Source organism: Acanthaster planci, linkage group LG16 (assembly GCF_054643075.1).
Source record: "Acanthaster planci isolate LZ-2023a linkage group LG16, COTS_SCS, whole genome shotgun sequence".
NCBI lineage: Eukaryota > Metazoa > Echinodermata > Asteroidea > Valvatida > Acanthasteridae > Acanthaster > Acanthaster planci.
Window position 1 is genome coordinate 8059748 of NC_141792.1, and position 20302 is coordinate 8080049.

At 44.4% G+C, this 20302-nt stretch overlaps 2 protein-coding genes across 3 annotated transcripts; one reads left to right on the forward strand and one right to left on the reverse strand.

Moving 5' to 3' along the window:
* The first annotated feature begins 2569 nt into the window (after nt 1-2569).
* On the forward strand, nt 2570-10187 carry LOC110986543 (uncharacterized). Its single transcript, XM_022248484.2, has 10 exons — nt 2570-2789; nt 3299-3567; nt 3802-3918; nt 4386-4518; nt 4738-4843; nt 5758-5984; nt 6481-6795; nt 7142-7411; nt 8349-8575; nt 9317-10187. The coding sequence occupies exons 1-10, from the start codon at nt 2711-2713 to the stop codon at nt 9578-9580; spliced, it is 2007 nt and encodes a 668-aa protein (XP_022104176.2). The 5' UTR covers nt 2570-2710; the 3' UTR covers nt 9581-10187.
* LOC110986588 (uncharacterized) lies at nt 9998-20277 on the reverse strand. 2 transcript variants are annotated; one of them, XM_022248563.2, is made up of 9 exons: nt 19745-20277; nt 15516-15675; nt 14634-14782; nt 14144-14270; nt 13987-14045; nt 13142-13261; nt 12670-12756; nt 11628-11784; nt 9998-11173 (listed from the first exon to the last, which is right to left on the reverse strand). In XM_022248563.2, exons 1-9 carry the CDS (start codon nt 19931-19933, stop codon nt 10992-10994), a joined length of 1230 nt encoding a protein of 409 aa, XP_022104255.1. In that variant the 5' UTR covers nt 19934-20277; the 3' UTR covers nt 9998-10991. The 2 variants fall into 2 exon arrangements, with proteins under 2 accessions (XP_022104255.1, XP_087003396.1); XM_087147270.1 differs by lacking the exon at nt 19745-20277 and adding an exon at nt 16036-17267.
* Between the last annotated feature and the right edge of the window lie 25 nt (nt 20278-20302).

Below are 20302 nucleotides of genomic sequence, written 5' to 3' on the forward strand. Positions count from 1 at the left end.
ATTGACCATATGTTACTCATGGGCGTTTATAGGATTACTTTAATTATCCATGAGTGGAAGGGTGACTGGAGAGTAGTGCGGTGAGTAGGCAGTTTCCGAGCTAGAAAGTTGTCAGGAACCAGCAAGTAATATAATGGCAAACATAATGGCAATTCGACTGGTAAGGAAAAAAGTCTATCCAGCGACGCGGATCCTGTGGTAAAGGGCAAAGGGGACATGCCCCCTCCCCTTGGAGGCATAGGCCTATCATGTATAAAAAGGAAAGTGCGATTTCGAGGGATTACTTGAAAAGATTGAAAGAGGCCAAAAATATGGACCCACCCCTCGACAGACATCAAAAGGTTGCACAAAGAAACCCCCCTAATATCTGCCCCCTCCGAAAACGTTTGACCCGCCCCCAAGGTGTGATTTAAGATCCGCCTTCAAGACGCTCTATTGCGCTCAAGCCCTGAACAACACTTCAGTTGGAGTTGGAATGGACCTGGTCGTAATCCACTCGTCAGAAACCTCAATCAAGTGTAACTGCGACACTCGTCAGTGCCTTTTCTTAGTTTTCTTTTTTTTTAAATTCTTCATTTGATTTCTACTTTCTGGATTGACTCCTGGCCATTTTCATTCTTTCCACGAACCTGTTCCCATTGATCACTGCACGCGTCTGCTGTAGAAGTTTGGTAAGAGTGACCAATGATTTGTGATTGTATGAAATGTGCTGTCGCTTGATAATCAATCATCATGTATAGCTTTAATTCAGTAATTCAAAACTTCTCGGTAGGGAGTTCGAAATTCCTTGCCCATTTCTTCACAATTTCGTCAGAACATGCCCCCCAGGCCCAGGAACTCCACAAGAGAATGCAGTGAATATTAACGTATTAAATGAAGGTGAAACAAGACTCGACACCGACAAGGCACAATCTCCCCCAAAGCTCTTTATGACCATTGTAAGGTATTACGCCTTGTAGCACCTACCTGCATGTGACCCAGCAACATAAACGTAAGGTACTTCTGTCGGAAGTTTAAGTGTGGTCGCGTGGTCAGTTATTTCTCGGAGTCAACCGCCCGCACCTCTAACGGAAGCAATTACCACGTGAAGTATCACTTAACAGGTTTACCCTTTTCTCCATTGGAAACGCACATGAATATCTCAACGATAACATTGCGGCTCTCTAATATTTGGGTAGCCTTGGGAAAACTCACTACAAGTATGATGAATCGGTAGCCTACTTTTACTGGCGTGTGTTTTTCCGAAAGGCATTGCCGAAAGCATTCGATTAAAAAGCACCAGACCGAATTATACTGTGTGTTATAGGCCACTATTCTGAAAACAAAATTGTACCGCTTTTGCAATCAACTTCAAGCTATAGGTTATGCAGACATTATCAGAGGTAAACGCTGGTTGAAAAAGTGCAAGTCTTTTTTTTTTTTGAAGAATGCAGACGATGAATACAGAGACTATTCTTCAGACTATTTTTTTAACAAAACCCTTGTATGAAGAACTGGGGATAGATCAATCTGCACAACAAAAACTATAGAAATATGGATTGGGAGGGGGTAAATGTAATTTTATTAAGAGAATAGTTGACGTGTTTTAACCAGTTCAAAACCCACACTTGCTAATCTTCGTTGAGCTTTGAACTTTCCACTTTCCACCATGCTAAAGACAAAGCTTGTTAAAATGCGGAGGTGTTGTCAACAGGACTGTTACCTGGTACTTTTGTGAAATGTTGATAAATTTGCCTTAAAATGATGCTCCACTTTGCAGCAGACTCGAGGCCTCAGTATTCAAAATGGCGATGGACCTCGTGAGTGCATTTCAGGACGGCTGTCACTGAGAGGATCAGGAACGTTCTTCCGAAAGTCATCGAATTACCACAACAAGCACAGAAATTGAAAGGTGGTGGAGCGAGACTTAATTTGAAGTGTGAGCCAAGCCCATCGGGTTGTTGAGAATTTCTTCTGGGTTTTACATTCAGTGAGAATTGTTGTTACTGCAGTTTATTTATTGCTCTCTAACCTCAGGACCAGGAAGGAATACAGTCACTCCAACGGTGAAGGGGCTACTAGAGGGATACCAGCACCTACATGATACGTTATTCTAATTAATTGAACGCCCCACGTAGGCCTGCCAGTTAGTAATGCCATTCGATATTTCAAACTGGAGAGGTCATTCGAGAGAAAAGCCGGAGTATGGCCGCGATGACAGGGCAGAACTCGTGTGCTCGTATATAGCTATTCCCGAACGACCTGACTTCATTCGCAGGTGCCTCATTTTGGGCATGTGGCTTTGGAAAACCACGCTGGTTCGTTGAGGGCGCTATGCTACTCAAACAGTAATGGAAACAACATGGCTACAACTCAAACGACAGACATTGCGCACTTACGAATTTATTTATCTTCACGAGCACGTGTAGGCAAAAAAGGTGCACGGATCAAGCGTTTTTGGCCAAAATGCTCTTGTGTTGACTGTGAGCTAACACTTGAGAGAAGTGGATTTTTTTTCAGTTATTTTATGAGCCGTAATAAGATTCTAAAATAGAGCTGTTGATCGATCTCTCCGAGCAGATAGAGTTGTTTACAAAAATCAATAGTTGCCTAAAGCCTGGACCTCTCCTTCGCTACGGGCGACTCTTTTCAAGAGAACCATTGTTTGCTGAAGAAAAGGCTACCTCTGCATACTGGAATAACTAAGCAAAGACACCAACCTTCATGAATAATGGACGAGTATAGCAGGACAGGCTATGCAGCAGACCACGGCACTGTTAAAACGACGAAGTTGCGGTTTTTCCTAAACGGTAAGTTTCACTAGTTTTCATTAATATATTTTTTCGTGTACAACAACCTGCAGCTGTTTCGATTATGAAATAAGGTGGTAAGTGGCTTTAGAGCGCTTTACAAAGGAGCTAATGTCCGGGATGAAGGGGGAAAAGCTAAGTTCATTGAAGGCGATAGTGGTGATGTGTACCTTGCTTTAGTTGAAAAAGATAATCGTTGTTTGTATACATCAGCGAAGTCTGAGTAAAAGTGGACCATCATTATGGAATTATTTTTGTTTAGAACTATTTCATGCGATCTTGACCTCTTGTTAGACGTTAAAGAAATGGTTTGCGGGAGAGAGTACCCGCTTTTAGAGAGTAGCAAAACTCTGCTAAAAAAATTCCAGAAATTTCACGGCACTGCTGCTTTGATGAAATCGGTCTCCAGCCTCCGCATACAGTAACCCGTGACTAAACAATGCCCTGAACGCACCTTGATCGAAGTGTTTCATGTGGCAAATTTTTCATGCACGTACATTTTTTTTCAGGTGCACAGACTACGATGGCTACCCAACACCATCCCAATACCTCCCCGGTCCCTCAGTCCATCGCTCTTCTCCTTCTCTGCTCTATCTTTGCTCCGTCCCACGGCCGACTCTTATGCGACGAGAGGGCTGCCTCGGTGGCCGTCGAGTTCTTCGGCACGCCGGACCTCAGCATGGCCATCACCGTGGACGACGGCGAGGATGTGGCCAACGAAACGGTGTCGCATTGCGCTCGTCGGTGCCGACGTAACGTGGAGTGCCGGTCGTTTACAGTAAGATGGGGACTATCTCGTAATTGTTGTCAGCTTTACAGATAGCTATAATTAAAAGGGTGCAGTACTGGAAACACCGCGGTTTTTTTGACAGAAAACGAAATGTAATTGAGAAGCACGTGAGGCACCATAGCTTACAATCAGGAAAGGAACTTCTTAACATACTTTATGAAAATAGCCCCAGGGGTTCGGATCGGGACTGACAGACTTTATGCGACCTTTTATTCCTTCCAGTACACTAAGGAGACGTGCTCTCTTCATCCGTACGATAGCAGCACCGGCCCGGAGTTCAAGCACTCAGCAACGGGCATGTTGTACTACGAGAGCTTGGACAAAGACATCAACAGAATTGTAAGTACAATACGTCCATCATAGTGTTCCAGACTACTGGAGTGTTTCGTCCCAATTGTGCCTCTGTGATAGTCGATAAAGTTCGTGGAGCTATTGACAGTGAATGGAATTATTTGTCCTGATTAATTCAGGAACCTCTGGCTTCTTTGCAGCACAGAAATGAAGAGTTTAAAAACAATAGCTTGCTGCCCCAAAACAGAGAAACAAGCGGGACACATAATTTTTGTCACTGCATGTAGATACTTTGTAAACTATACTCTACAAACTCTGTGATAAAAATGCCCCTCTAATCTAAAACTCTCCCAAAGAATGACAGTATGAAGGCAAACAACAGGCGAAATTACTGCAGCTTTTAACACGTAGTCCTACCTGTTGTATGCGATCATTACCAGTCAATAAAGTTGAATGAAGATAAACTGTTTTGGACAAAATACTAAAAATGAACTTGAAATAAACGATTGCTCCAGGAATATTTCAGCGGCTGCTTGACAGATTACAAGAACGGTTGCCAAAATGGCGGCTCGTGTAAATCAGACTGCTCCAAACAAGGTTACTACTGCGCATGCCCCGAGAACTTCCGTGGGGACGCCTGCCAGTTCGGTAAGTTTGATCTGTTGCACATTTTTAGAACTTTTAGTTTGTGAAGCGCAACCGTTCTCAACTGATTAGTGATTTCTGTGACATTCATGGCTGTTAAAAGCAAAAAAAAAAACCCCTCAACTACCCGATTATAACTGGCTAGAAGTGTGCTCCTCTGGCAAATTTTTCCTCTACAAATTATTCATTGATGCTGACATTTTTGTCCGTTTCCCTTGATAGCTAGAGAAGACGAACCAGTTCTTGTGCAAACCATAGAGGGCGCCCCATCACGCGGATGTGCCGGCTTCAGCTTCAGTAACGAACATTTTCTCATCATCGGCGGATAGTAAGTACCTTTATTTACAAAAACCTATTACAGAAATTGTTACCGTCAAGTAGAAACAATTCAAGTTTTTTATGCATGTACAGGGAGCTGCCTCGTGCTTACGTGGTAATTTTTGGACTGTTGGAAATGATACAGGCACCATGCAAACACATTGTTGCAAAAGACGCAGGGGGAATGTTGCGCGTGTTAAGTAAGATGGAACTCCTGAGGACGACCAGGGCATCCTGGGTGAAACGTTGAGTTTACACCAAGCTCTTCATGGAACCACCACTCTTACAGAAGAGACCGATTTCACAATGGTATACCCGCAAGCCTTTTCATAGTCTAGTTGCGCGTTTTCTGACCTCAGTGTTGTTATGACAGCAATCCGCTCCGAGCAGGAACAAAAGAGGGCGTGTTTTGAAATGAAATAGACCGTGTTCGCGGCGTCCCCAATTCCAGTCGTATTCCTGAATGTGCAGTATAAATTTGAAACCCGTAATGGGATGGTACCAGGTGATTTTGGGGGTTGGAATAAACTTGTAGAATACAGTCGGGTTCTTTGAATTTAACGTTTTCAAATAAATACACTACGTTGGGGAATACGACTGAAATTGGGGACGCCGCGAATATGGTCTATTGGCAGTCCTCTTGTACTCACGCACCGTATAGGTGCGCAAGTTTATGGGCGTTTGATGCGGAACACGTTGAGTACGCGCATCGATTTAATCTAGAATTTGTGGTTGGAAAACTTAGTGCCATCTCTCTTTCTTTAGCCGGCGAGGATGTACTTCAGCTCAGGGCGGATAATGTACACGAGGTCGTGTATCCATGCTCCTTACGTTGCCCCATTCCCCTACTATTGAATCACAGTTAGGTCGGGTCTCCAAGCAGCCTGCAGCGTCTTCCTCACAGTCTTTTCGTTTGACACACAGCAAGAGCGATGACGTCAATGGCACCGATATCGAGGCCACCTCCCGCGTGTTCAAGTTTAACGAGACGACCGGCCAATATGAGTACGACCACTACCTGGAAGGGCTGGGCGTGACCCAGCGCATCACGCCAATGGCTGTTGGGGACCAGCAGCTCCTCTTCGCCGCTAACAACAGAGAGTTTGATGACACACTGACGACAGACTCGGTTGTGTATGCTTACGTCAACGGTGAGTTCATCCGATGATTGAATGAAAGTCTGGGGGGGGGGCTTTCTACGTAGACGAGGGGAACAATGTTGAAACCTCGCTGGTTTTTTTTTTGTGCTGCGCTGTAAGAAGCAGTACACTCAAGACAGCATCAGCAAGCTGAGGCAGTTTATTGTCTCTGACTGTTTCGTATAACTATTTGCATTAGAGGCACCAATATTTACTGAGGTAAAATACAAGTTATTTGCTCCTTTTCAAATTTTAACGAAATGGAGATTTGCACACGCAGTCCGTCTTGGCCACTTTTGGGGTTGAGTTAATCGTAAGTACTCATACAAGTACACCCCAAGTCAGTGACTATAGTCAAGGGGAGTACATCACCGTGCACCCCCCAAATGCTCTTCATTGATTTAAGGTTGTGATCCACAGCCCCGTGAACTTGTGATACACTTGGTGAGACCGAAATAAACTCCATTCGGTTTATGCCGAAATATCGAACCGGTCTATCCCCAAACAGGCACTTTCCAAGCCCATCAAACAGTGACTACTGAGGGGGCCTGGGGAGGCGCATTTCTTACGGCAACTACCGGGCAACGCTACATGTTCATCTCGAACTCCCAGAGCGGCTCTTACGATGTGGACTCCCCCATCTACAAGTGGTACAGCCAGTACAACCAGTTTTACTTCGTTCAGAATGTGGCGACGCTGGGGGCCGGGACGCCCGTTCTATTCGACGTCGCGGGGGTGGTCTACTTGGTTGTACCATTTGAGTATGGAGACAGCGCAGGACACAGTGCTCAGGCTGAGCTCTGGAAACGATCCGACGCGAGCTGTGAGTGCTGAGTATAACAGGTTGTTTGGAAATCAAGATCGTGCCGACATTTTTAAAGTTCTGTTTCAACAACAGTACATCCATGTATTGGTTTCATTAAGTTTAGACCAACTTGCAGTGTGGCCTTAATTTTAATGAACTAATGAAAATTCGCCTAGATTGACTTCATCATTTCCCTGTGATATTATTTTTGGGGACCTGGATCCTACTGGATAGGTTACTACACGTGATATATTACTGCGCCCAAATAGTTCAGAATTTTAAACGGTAACTGCTTTCCATTGAGAAAGATTTATGCAAGTCAGTGCGCCTCACATTTCCCCTTATAATATCTTTCTCATCCCAGTCATATACATGGGCTGCTTCCTCGACGACAACGTCCGTGCAATGGAGGTCCAGTTCTCCTCAGACAACCTGGACATCGAGACCTGCGTGACCTACTGCCGGCTGCGCGGCTACCCGTACGCCGGCCTGCAGGACCGGACCAAGTGCTTCTGCGGCGACGACGGTTACGACGTTTACGGAGCACGCAGCGACGGCGAGTGCAGCCAGACATGCGCGGGCAACAGCGGCCAGTACTGCGGCGCTTCCTACCGGAACTCCGTGTATCTCACCGGTGGGTGGTCCACGTCCCATTGCTTCGTGCATTGAAATCCCACGCTCCAATGTCTCCTGGGTCCTAATCAGTGGCAGCTAAAGTGGGAAGGGTGGGGCAACGGGGGGGGGGGCGCTGCCCCCAATGTTTTTGACTTGGAGGTGATGCCCCCCATCCCATTTGGCAGGTCGTTTAGTGGCCGATACATGCATGGCCTCACAAATAAGCCCTGCTCCTACTTAGCAAAACGTTCCAAATTGGCAAGCCATCCGGATCCAAATTTGCACAACCACTTCGAGATAAAAAGATACTTTCTGTGTCAAAATGGCTTACCCAGTTTTTCATTCATTAAACATACGACATAGGGCCTAATCGTGTGTACCAGCGAGACCCATAAGAATGTTAAGCTAGGAATGTTAAAATTCTGGAGAAACCCTGCTCTTAAAACGCAACTAATGAGTCTGACTACGCCTAATAAATATGCTCCCACTATGTAGTTACTTAGATTACTTTTCTAATGTTGACTGGGCTTCTGTGTTTGGTTCCAGAGCTAAAGCCACACTAACGTTGCTGCTGAGCACCGTGTGTCCTTGAGCAAGACATTGTATCGAAGTTTCACATCAGAATTCACAAGAATGTCACTGGCGTTCACTTTTCAGTGATCTTCGGCTGACGATTCAATTCAGCAATTTTTCACTGTTTGGACGCGTCCTTTCTGTTGGCCATTATGTGACCGAATGCGTGTGGTTTTATGGCAACCTTGTACCGTAACACACTCAAATTGCAAAGGACTAAAATGAGTTTGATTTAAAAAAAATTATGAAGGGGAAACGCTTGGAGTTTAACTGTACTGAATGTTCTATTAATTATGCAAATCTTAATTCACTGTTTAATGTAAGAACATCCGCTCTGACAGTCAACAGTTATTTTGGACAAATTATACCGTTTCCAAACGCAGAGCCGTCTTGGTCGAAGATCCAGACGATCCCGGATGCCACGTCCACCATCGCCGCCGCTCACTTCCACCACCAGGGGGCGGACTACGTTGTGCTGGCCCAGTACACGGACGGCTCCAGCTGCGACCGGGACCTGGTGCTGTATGTGTGGAACGGTGAGACGGAAGAGCTGGAGACGCACCAAAGAATCCCCAACGACCAGTGCGTGATGGATTTGGAATTATTCAAGGTATTGACCTCATAAAGAGTGTCGCAAACGATTAACAATTTTGAAATCTGTCTTACGTTCAGGCTGCTTCGGAGCGGCGTTTCACTTTGGGGTTTAATTGAGTCTTAATCCTTGCAAAAAGTCCAAGTATTAAAATTCCCATGTTAATAATTATTAGAACATATATAGGTATGTAAACGAAATTTCTGCTCCAAGCCGAAGGATTTTGTTTATTCTAAATTGTTTAAATGATTATTTAAATAAAGTTGTTTTAGTAATTCTACCCCTTATCTCAGTAGGGCCATGCATTACACAGGATCAATAATCGTGCACATTCTTCAGAGCCCACGAACTGAGGCATCGCTAATGTGCCTGCGTACAACACAGACTTTGCATAATTTGATCGCGTTGTTCGTACATCATTTTGCTTACGATTAACTCCCTTTCTGAGATATTTAAAGCCAGTCTTACGTAAAGATGCAATGAGGGGAACAAACACGAACCGCGAGATTGAGGGCGGTATTCAATTCCTCTAAGCTGCAAAGCAGAAAACTCACGCTAACAAAGTACAGACCGAAAGTCAGCTTAGAACCAGTTACAAGCAAGGGGACATAATTTATGCACATATTCCCTGTAACCTGTTATTATTGAGCAACACAGTCAACTGTGCTTTAATATCTGTATACTACGGCAGTTACAATTGCCCCCCAGGCAAATCCTTACGCTCTCAACCACGAGCCTCATCCCTTCTCTCGTGCACAGGCCAACGGTCGCGTCTTCCTGATCGCGGGCGCCGACAGGACCCAGTACTCCGTCTCGGGCGAGAGCGACTACTCCGTCCGCAACATCGTCTACATCTTGGAGGGCAGCATGTTCGTGCCTTACTGGTCCCTGGACGGTCGCGAGACGCACGACTGGAGCGTCTTTCAGCGGGACGGGGAGATCTTCCTGGCCCAGGCCAACTACCGAAGCCCCGGGGACGGCACCAAGAATGACGCTGTCTTGAATATCTACCAGTGGTATTAATCATCATCGACTGGAGCCCATTATGGACTCATGTAAGAATCAATAGTCAGGTCACAAACGTCATACTGTCTGATTAACGTCATTATAGTCAAGTACATGTACTTATAACATCGCTCATGTTACGATACATACTCCCATGTCGCAATCGACTTGGAAATGTCCTGTGCATTATTATAGGAGCAATATTTGACACAAAACTTTTACATATCATTCAAGTTTAATTATGATTTTTTATGAAATGCAATTTTTTTTACATATATTTCATTTAAATTATCTAGATCATTTCTGACTTCAGTAATGATGGTGTGCCGTTTTCAATCAAGATTTGTTTAATTTAACAGCGTTTTATATATACATTTTGTAGTCAAATTAATACTCTATGGTAGCATTTAAGAAAAAAACTTATAAACAAAGCGATTCTTTCTGCCGATGTTTTTTATTTAAAGAGTGAGAATGAAATATTTATGTACACATTTAAAAAAAAAAAATTAAAACAATTTTGGTGACAGGAGTTTCGAATTCTAAAGCAGAATGTGATCACTGTCTATACTCGTTGTGTGTTGCATATATAAACCATATTAGTGATTAATATTTGCTCGACTATTAATCCTTATCACGAACTCTCCCCCTCACTAACGTTATGTCTGATGTAAATACTTTCCAAAGTTCCAAATGGATAATGCTTTTCAATCGATGTTGTCAAAAGGTTGAACTATCGGTCGATTGGTGACGTCTCTTGCGCCAGCGCGTTGGTGTCCAAAAGAGCAAAAGGGTTCAGTTGAGGTACGTTCAAACGTCACCACTTAACTCTCGGTCTGTACACCGCGAAATGCAAGGATACTGGCCGCAAACGTGGGCATAGGCTGGTCCCGAGAAGTCGACCAGATTACTCAAAACATCGCCAACCAACTTGCATTCGATCAAAGTTGGTCAACTACGGTCAACCGTTAACCAATTTGTTGAGGCGCTCTGGTCTTGTTTCCGATAGTTTGTGCTAACCTACCTGTGACATTCTCAACGAAAACTACGGAACGCTAAATCAGCTCTTAGATCTGTCACTTTTGCCCATCCACCCTGGGATTAAAGTGAATGTTTCAGGGGCTAAGCTAGAAAAAAGTTATGAAAATATCATTACCAAACCGTATACCTGGAAGATCAAAGGACAACCCACATGGAAGCAAATGTCAAGAAGTATAAAATATTACTGAAAGTCTGTGAACAACTCGCTAACTTATTAATTCGTACCGTAACCTCTTTCATCAGAAAGCAGTTAGAGTAGCAGCTATTTAGCGCCCTCTAGACTGTCAAGTGAAAAACTGTGAGCACTTTCATCAATCTATTGACACCGTTGGCTTGGACGAATTCCTAATGGGGTGGGGACATCTTGAAAGTTCCGAGTCTCCTGCATGTCTCAACTCAGCCCAGTTAGCGTCGCCGACCGGTTAGCCCGCCGGTGCTTCTCCCGTTGGTGCTTGTACCACGACAGAGTCCAGCGCTTGTTGGGAAAGGCCCGGGCTCTCGGCCAGCTCATAGGCCGCCGCTCCAGTCCCCGGAGTCTAAGCCCGGGCCGGCTGAGCTTCTTGGCCCCGAACACTGCGGAGAGGAATGTGTAGGAACAGTTCATGACGCCTTTAACCATAAAAATCCTTCGCTAAGCTAGAGGAAATTTCAGTTATTATTGAAAGCAGATGGCTTGTTGAATCATTAGTTGCAGAGTTTTTTTTCGAATCTCGGCCTTTGTCTTCGTGTCAGGCCTTGTATTTTCGGCATCGACACCAAATACAGGCCTGCTGAACTCGAACTATCTTGAAATTTCTGTCCCTGAGCTCATTGCTTCTTCAGGAAAAGCCTGAATTTATGGGGTCACAAAAATTCTGGGGTGGAGGGGAATATGGCGAAACAGGAAACGCATGCAGACTAAGGCTTTATTTGGGTGAAAACGGGTAGCCTGATATTGATTTGTATGCAGATTTTCAGCGACTGATTAACACAAGCTCAGATTTCCCGCGTGGCAGCACTGGAACCCAACAAGACCCTAGCTGCCTACCTTTCCCCCCGAGCCCGTGCCCGAAGTTCTGAGACAAGTGGACCACCACGACAACGAGGAAGACGCGTACCAGGATGCCGAGGATCCCGCACACCAGGATGCAGGACGGCAGCACCTTCTGCGAGTGTTCGGTCCAGGTCTTCCACAGGAAGGAAACCTGCGACAAAGCAGACATTAAGTCTGCGCGGCATGATTTTTACTTTATTTTGTACAATCTATAATATGAATACTGAAATGTTCAACAGTTTATGTGACCTGCTCTGCAAAAAAGGGTAATAAGATACACAATAACAAAACATGTTATGAGCTGTTCTATTTGGAGAGGGCAAAATCTCTTCAAAAACGTGATTTTGTTTTTTCCTTTCATAGCTTCTATAATGTTTTCAGAATGTGTGACCACAAACATGGATACTGATGAATAAAGATGAAAAATTGATCATTCAGTAGGAAATCCTGCATAGCATTGTGTTTCCAAGTGCTACACTTTCTGAGCTTTTTCTCAAAAAGTGTTTTTTTATTAAATCCGAAAATGTGGATATACAAATGTCTGTATATCTCCAGAACGCACCGCACTCCAGGGATCATTTATATATCAAAATGTAGCTTTTGATGTACCCAATCCAGCCATATCAAAAACTCCTAACCTGAATCTGGCGACTTATTACCCATATTTCTAGAGCCAATGACATATACAAAACAAACCAAAACTATCCACAAACTTTGTATTTGGTTTGTCTTTCTGGAGTCTGTATACGGGCTGACAAGCATGGATCCAAAGGGGTACAAGTACTACCCCCAGGAAACTTCACGGATCCAACCTTGGGTGTTGAATTTCAAACAAGTCATGGAGAGATAACATTTTTTTTTCTTCCAGAGCAATGATTACTACCGAAACCTCAAAGTATAGTAACACATACTCAGCAACTAGTGATTTCTAAACATAATGCGATGTTTAGAAAAAAAAGGGTTTTAAAAGAAATGATTTTCTCCGGTTTAAATCAACTGTATACTTCAGGTAGCAGTTTGTTCATTATACACTTACATCAACAAACTTGTAGGTCGTGTAAACAGGAAGAACCCAGCACGTCAGTAGGAACAAACCCACTAAGAGTTTATTCTCGTATCTTATCTGAGGGAAAGAGAAAATTAACGTCAGCACACAGTCACATATCCATCAAATATACCGATGATTCTCTATTGCAGTTGAGCCATGGTAAATCACAGTGGAAGTAAATTCAAATATTTCAAAGTGGTCTCTTCCGAATTCTGATGGCAAAAATTCACGGTATGTCTATAGAAAGAGGCGTTATGATTTTTTCTTTAAATTCTCTACAGATGTCAATTATAGGCTTCCACAGTGTTCCGCCTACTCGCACGACAGCACGCGCGTATTCTTTCATTAGTATGTTAACATGCGCAAAACAGTGACGGTATGTGGCGACAGGTTTTCAACAGGCAAGAAAAGACCGAAGAAAGGAGTCCGGACGGAACATGGTATATCTTAGCAAACTCACGGCCAGGAAACCTAGGATATTCCATATGAGCGTGACTGGCAGTCCGAGCCCCAGCACGATCTTCTCCATGTTGGTGTTCAGGTAGATACCGTCGTCCAGGACGAGAATGACCATGCTGGTCTAAAACAAAAGTTGAGAGAAGCAGGAGTTATGGATGAGTACAAACTTACTGCCAAGTCCGAAACGGGCCCAGAGCTACTGATGCGTTCTTATTATCAGCATGTTCTCGACGGGTCTGCAGCTGACGAAGGCCTGTGGACCTCGCTCGAGTCACTGTATGGGCAATGACTTTTGTTTGTAGACCTAGCTGCAGTCACTAGAAATTGGATATCAGCGATGATATTTGTTTAAAGACCTAGCTGCAGTCACTAGAAATTGGATATCAGCGATGATATTTGTTTAAAGACCTAGCTGCAGTCACTAGAAATTGGATATCAGCGATGATATTTGTTTGTAGACCTAGCTGCAGTCACTAGACATTGGATATCGGCGATGACATTTGTTTGCAGACTTAGCTGCAGTCACTAGACATTGGATATCGGCGATGACATTTGTTTGCAGACTTAGCTGAAGTCATTAGACATTGGAGGTCGGCGATGACTTCTATTTTGCATATACACGGAGCCCCATCAAACTAGGCAAAGTAACGCAATGGCATTTCCCTTCTGCATAAACATGAAGATGTATGGAAGAGCAATGAGGTAAAACCAACGCAATGCCGCAAACACGGTGCTTCGTTTTGTCAAGGTTACTCACAACCCTGACCACTCACGATTGGACTTTTGGTTTCACAAGGAACAGTGCATCGGAAGCTGCAATTCTTTGCTGAGAGAGAGAAGTCTTACCTCGAGCTGTATGTTGAATTTCAGAAGGTCCGAGAACAGATACATGTTGCCACACAGAGCTGAAAAGAACGTATAAAAGCTGTAGAAATTAGCATTCATAATATCGGGATTGAGAATTAGAGGCAGAGGAAAAGTCCAGGGGAAATGTTTGTTTTACCTTGGAGATTAATGTTGGCTCCCACCGTTCTGAAGATCAAATTGCGCTGTCTGTGATACATCGTTCCCAGGTACATTCCATAGACCATGTTAAATGTGCCAAATACACACATGACGATTAGTCGAACCTTTTGAAAAAAAAGCTCAGAATAAAAATCTGGTTAAAAATGCCTTTGATGTCACATTCACAGCAAAGATGCATCAAGCCTATGATTTACTTAAACATCGTCCGTGATACTCTACAGGTGGTGATTGGTTTGTCACTACACGCTTATGAAGAAAATACTGCCATATGGTTGTTGTTGGTTACGTGACAATCTAAACGTTTGTGAAGACAATTTCTGTTTCGCTCAAGCTTTATTTGCGACTGACTGTTAAAGGTACCGTTGTTCGTCTCCTAAAATCCCGGATGATATTTCCCCGGTCCTGCTCTGGTTTGGCAGCCTTCATATTAAAGGAAACCGAATAGACCTGGTGTGTTTTTTACTCACCAGTTTGACGATATCGAGACCATCCTCCAGCGTCTCGACAAAGTTCGCGATGCAGTAGATGAAGAGCGCCGCGATGCTGAAGGCGAAGACGAACAGTTCGTGGGGGTGCTCCAGGAGGATGGCGTGGAACATGTAGAACAAGCAGAAAACTAGGAGGCAGGGGAAAGAGAGTGAAAGGGATGACAGTGGATCTACTCCAGGAGGATGGCGTGGAACATGTAGAACAAGCAGAAAACTAGGAGGCAGGGGAAAGAGAGTGAAAGGGATGACAGTGGATCTACTCCAGGAGGATGGCGTGGAACATGTAGAACAAGCAGAAAACTAGGAGGCAGGGGAAAGAGAGTGAAAGGGATGACAGTGGATCTACTCCAGGAGGATGGCGTGGAACATGTAGAACAAGCAGAAAACTAGGAGGCAGGGGGAAGAGAGTGAAAGGGATGACAGTGGATCTACTCCAGGAGGATGGCGTGGAACATGTAGAACAAGCAGAAAACTAGGAGGCAGGGGAAAGAGAGTGAAAGGGATGACAGTGGATCTACTCCAGGAGGATGGCGTGGAACATGTACAACAAACAGAACACTGGGAGGTAGGGGAAAGAGGGTGAAAGAGATGACAGTGAATCTACTCCAGGAGGATGGTGTGGAACATGTAGAACAAGCAGAAGACTGAGAGGTGGGGGAGAGATAGGGAAAGTGATGATAAAGGTAGTGGCGTGACGGGGCTACGTTGGTGTTGAGGGTGGTGATAATTTGCCCCTCTTGTTGAGATTAGGAAAATGATGGCAATGGGTGACATTTAAGATAGCTACAAAGCCCTTGAACCCAATGATGATGGCACAAACAAGGACAACGATACTGGCAAAGACACCAGGAGGTCATTTACCTATGTTCACGACGAGAAGTAAAGCGAAGGTGAAGTAGGGGGTAGCTTTATCGGACGCAACCAGCCGGTCTATGGTCAGGCCCAGCGTGACCAGCAAGCTGACGGTCCCCGTGACGAGGAAGACTTTCTCCCGCCTGTTGATGTTGAACCACTTGCGGTACTGAACATGGCAAGCACCGGAAAGTGGTTAAAATGAGATTAGTTCATAAGTACAACATTGGCGTATCCAGCAGTTGAGGGGACAACTTGCCACCCTGACGTAATTTTTCACGTTCATTTTCATTTCAATACTTATTTATCAAAATTTTTATATAATATTTATTTATTGAATATTAGCGCCAAAGCCCTAAGAAAAGAACACCACGAAATAAAAGCTAGGATTTGGGGACGTGAGTAAGGCTTTTGATATGTGTTTCTCCACCAACATCATGTCAATACGATACCTTAGTTTAATGCATGAAAAGTTAACAGGGGTGGTCTTTGCACACGCACACATTTGATGAACACATAGCATACTTACACACAGAATGAACATTACATTCCAGCATCATCATGCGATGTACACGTCTATATCACCAGCATCCCAATGTCTATTTTGCGGTTTAATAATATCTTCCGCCCCGTAGCTCCATGAATATGGTTTTTGGGTCACGGTTTGCTGGATGGGGTTTAACGTTGGTAAACTTTTTATGACTCGAATGCATGACAGTAGGCCCTCTTTACAAGTTACGGTGACTTTCCACCACTTCCGAGGAAGTCTGGTGAAAGAGAAAAATTTAATCATTTTGGACTTTATGCTGATGACGATTTTTATAATTCTTGAGCCAAAGCGTGATGTCTCTCACACTCGTCTTTTCATGTCACTATAGTCTTCTCTACTTTGTCTTGAAACAAGTTCCACTTTATATTTGGTTTCATGCAAAAAATCCTTGATGGATAATAGTATTATTTGCCCATGTTACTTTTGAAGGATCGGTTTTATAAACATGTACTGTTCTTACAGGCTTCTAACAAGGAGTGCCACATATTACAATATAAAACAGCGCCCTCTTGCATGCGGTGAGGAAGCACTCTCAAAGAAGTGTAAACCTACCTCGTCCTTCTCACTGTACCAAAGAAAACAGTGTTTACATCTTGTTTGTATTGTTGTAAAGCATTATAGTAATTTGCATGAAAACACGTTGGGCTCAGTATCTACCGCATGACTGTTTCTTTTAAGTGAAGTGGGGTTAGACGGTTCAAAATTCATAGCATTTATTTGATCTCTGAGCAATTTGGGCAAAGAAGTTTGACAACGTCAAAACGTGCATCCTTTTCTTGACCCTTTTAACAGTCTTTTCCACCCACAGCAGAGATGAATGCCTTCGAAAAACTATTCTTCACTCGATACCCTTACTTATCCCTCGCAAATGTCTCACTTGACATTTTACTGACATGTAACCGCTACTTTTTTTCGGTTAAATTTGGAACTTTCCTTGTTCGTGCTGGGACAACGTGCATGCACGTTGTGTATTACTCGTCTCCACCGTCCTTGTACGGGGCCTATAAAGGAAGGGCAGAATGACGCTCCGCAGAATTTTGTGATATGGGTCACAGCTACAGACTGACACAGCATTGTAGGAAGGACGTTCATATGCAGTCAATGGGCACGTTTCATGCGCACACGGAAGGGTTGACCTGTTATTATGGTTCCAACCAGGGCAATTCTATCCAATGTGAGCTCGAAGAAATTACGTCATGCAATCTCAGAACATCAGCCCGTTCCAGGTCCCTGTTAGAGCGACGGGATTGAGAAATTGAAAAGAATAAACTATTAACATAGGTCCCAGCCCTCGCCTCAGCCCGAAGTCTTCCGAAGTGACTGTTACAACACTTAGCATAAGATATGATGATCATAAAATGATTCATACCCGGTATCCGGAAATGCTATTCTGACTCAAAAAGCCAATCTTATACTACCTACGTGAGGAGAACTGTCGACGTTTAAAGGCACGTTACTCACAATTGGCTGTAACTGAGCATACCAACAACATGGCTGACGGTGAAATGTGGTTCCCATGGGGGCAACGCCGTATTAGTTCCACATGTCAAGTTGATGACATAAAACACTATGCATGAACTGTGGTTTCTGTGGTGATTTTGAAGTTCTTTTTGATTGTCTTTTTCATGAAATGTGTTTTGAAAACCTAAATGCAAAACGAACAGTTTGTCAGACCCGAAATACACATTTTTCACGAGGCCCAATCGCATCCAGATTTGGGAGGCCGGACAACAACCCACGTATTACTCCGCAATTAGCCCTCAACTGCTGCGCCCCAGAAAGGGAACTTTCAATTTTCCGTACCCTAATTACTGCCCTAAATGTTACCGCTCCAAGATATTACACCTATACCTGATGAGTGGGCGGCCTCGGGGGAAACAGTTTTGCCCCCCCCATGCCTCTCCACTTTCTAAATCAATTTCCTTGCTTGGATTCAGTAACCGTAACCCAATAACTCCCCGTCTTCTCCAGCAATTGTGGTGTGCTGATTCTGCAAGGGTAAACGCTACTTGGATTATAAATTCTCGGGTTGAAGATATGTTTTGAATGCACACGGCGATTGTGTGATGTCCAATGGATAGAACGAGGAGACCAGCAGCGTATCTAGCTTTTGATGTCAGGGGGGCAACTTGAAAAGCGAATGTGGATTGAGGCTAATTTAACATGAGAGAAAAGTATCCAAAGCCTCACTCACTGGTCCCGACATCTTTGATTTTATTTCGTGGTGATGTTTTATAAGGGTTTTGGTGCTAATATTTTATAAATAAGTATACTGATTACTTTCTTTCCTGCTCACCAATGAAGTATTATTTATAAAAAAAAATCCGTCAGGGGGCAAGTTTCCCTGCCCCCACTGGATACGTCACTGAGGGCGACCCTCGAACTGCAGAGATCAAAATTTCTTTGGCCAGATCACTTCTTTGGGTACTCCCTCTCCAGCGTAACATAATGTCTGCTGGTATATCAAAAGCTACAGATTTGCCGATTATATACACACAATGGATGTCTAGCGCAAATTGGGACCTCGCGAAAATCAAATTAGTTTCCTTTAAAGAGCATGCTCTGTTCATGTCAGCTCAATCACGAGATGATAATGTCAAGGTGATGACAATAAATCTGCGGCGATTCCAAATTTAACGTAACCAATTGTACTTGAATTGGAGCGGTGGTTGCCTTTTGTCCTCACCCCCACCCCATGCACCCGTGCGACGTCGGTTCCGGAATCCCAATTAGCACACCATGTGGACTCAGGTCTGTTAGCCCCCCTACTTCTAACGTAGTTCTCCTAACTTCAACTCCATCACAATTTCAACTTTTTTGTAGTCCTTAGTTATGGTTGTACGTTTAGTATTAACTTTCAGTTTTAATTCCTCGGGCTGACATGACGATCAAGAAACTCAGACAGACCCGGGCTCCACTAACTCATCGGTGCTACCTTATAAAAAGACTGCCAAGATCTGACGACAAATATGTTTGATATCATGCCACTATTAGTGTACTGTCAGCTGGCAATTTCACCTGTCTCAGTAAAGTGCATGCAAGTCATTCTTTGTGGCGTTTTGGTTTGCTCCCCTTTCCAGTTTTCAAAGCCCCCTGACTGCCTTAATTCGCCGGAAATTAATGACTAAATGGCGCGGCACTTTAGCGCTCCCTAAACGCTGTAGCGCTGTGAGAGTGGGTTGTTCTTTATGGTGACGTCACCCCGTCACCTGTGATGGCCAGTCTATCGAGGAAAGCCCGGGACCTGGCTGTCATGGGGGGGGGGTGTGCTAAACCGCGGCCCTTCCAGGGGCAGAAGCACATATGGAAGGGTTAATGCTGGTGTCAGAAGTCGACAACGGTGACTGATGTCGACAAGACGCAAGGTCAGTTCGAACAATGCTGTTTTTGCAAATGGGAGGGGGTGTTATAATAGCGGATTCATGTGGAGCAAAAATTGGTTGCCAAACAATCCCCCAGAATGTAACGTTAAATTCCACATAAGTATATAAAGATCAACGGATGTCCCATCGTGCGATGTAAATATTTTGGCCACCCTGACACCCGCTTAACGGAAATTAATTCAATGTCAGTTTGACCTTTTACGGCAAAACCGCGGAGGGAATTCTCAGTTAGCTGGGATGGATACATGCCTAATAACATTCAAGTTCCCTTCTGGTTTCAGATAGAAGGTTTGCAGCGTACTTACCGGGCCAACAACCGTATCTACAAGCGGTCGCTCCCGTTCAACGTCGACTCCGAAGTGCGCGAAGGTCGCGGGGCGGTCGTGGTCCTTGTAGAGGGTAAAATACGGCTTCATGTCCAGGCCGAACTCGGCAAACGTTGCCGGCCGCTCCGGCAGCTTCACCCGCGCTGGCTTGGGCCGCAACTTGTCCATGGTCTAACCCTGAAGTCTCCAGACTCGCTTTCAAACGTCAACACAGAGCAGACGGCGCTTGTTGCTCGAGGCCCGTCCGGTGCCGCCTCATGTCACCGACAGGTTTTGAGAGAGCGAGATACACTGCTAAAAGGTTTGAATGTGTCATACAGCCGATGATCCATGCTATTGATGACCGAGATTTGCTGAATGGCGGCGCTCTCGTCTCGTGACCTTTCTCACACTACGCCACAGTTCCGAGAGGGATCATTCCCTCCCCCCTAACTGATTTCCCTACGGCAGGAGTTGTCATTTCACGATGCCAACTCATCTCAACTCCAGAGGATGACTGTATTCGGCCGAGAGCTAGAATCATGGGGATTGATATGC

Coding starts and splice junctions, on each gene's coding strand:
- LOC110986543 (XM_022248484.2), top strand. CDS start 2,711: ATGGACGAGTATAGCAGGACAGGCTATGCAGCAGACCACGGCACTGTT. Junction 2,790..3,298: donor GTTGCGGTTTTTCCTAAACG/GTAAGTTTCACT, acceptor ATTTTTTTTCAG/GTGCACAGACTACGATGGCT. Junction 4,519..4,737: donor TGGGGACGCCTGCCAGTTCG/GTAAGTTTGATC, acceptor TTCCCTTGATAG/CTAGAGAAGACGAACCAGTT.
- LOC110986588 (XM_022248563.2), bottom strand. CDS start 19,933: ATGGACAAGTTGCGGCCCAAGCCAGCGCGGGTGAAGCTGCCGGAGCGG. Junction 15,676..19,744: donor TAGATACGGTTGTTGGCCCG/GTAAGTACGCTG, acceptor TGCCATGTTCAG/TACCGCAAGTGGTTCAACAT. Junction 11,785..12,669: donor CGACCTACAAGTTTGTTGAT/GTAAGTGTATAA, acceptor GCTTTGTCGCAG/GTTTCCTTCCTGTGGAAGAC.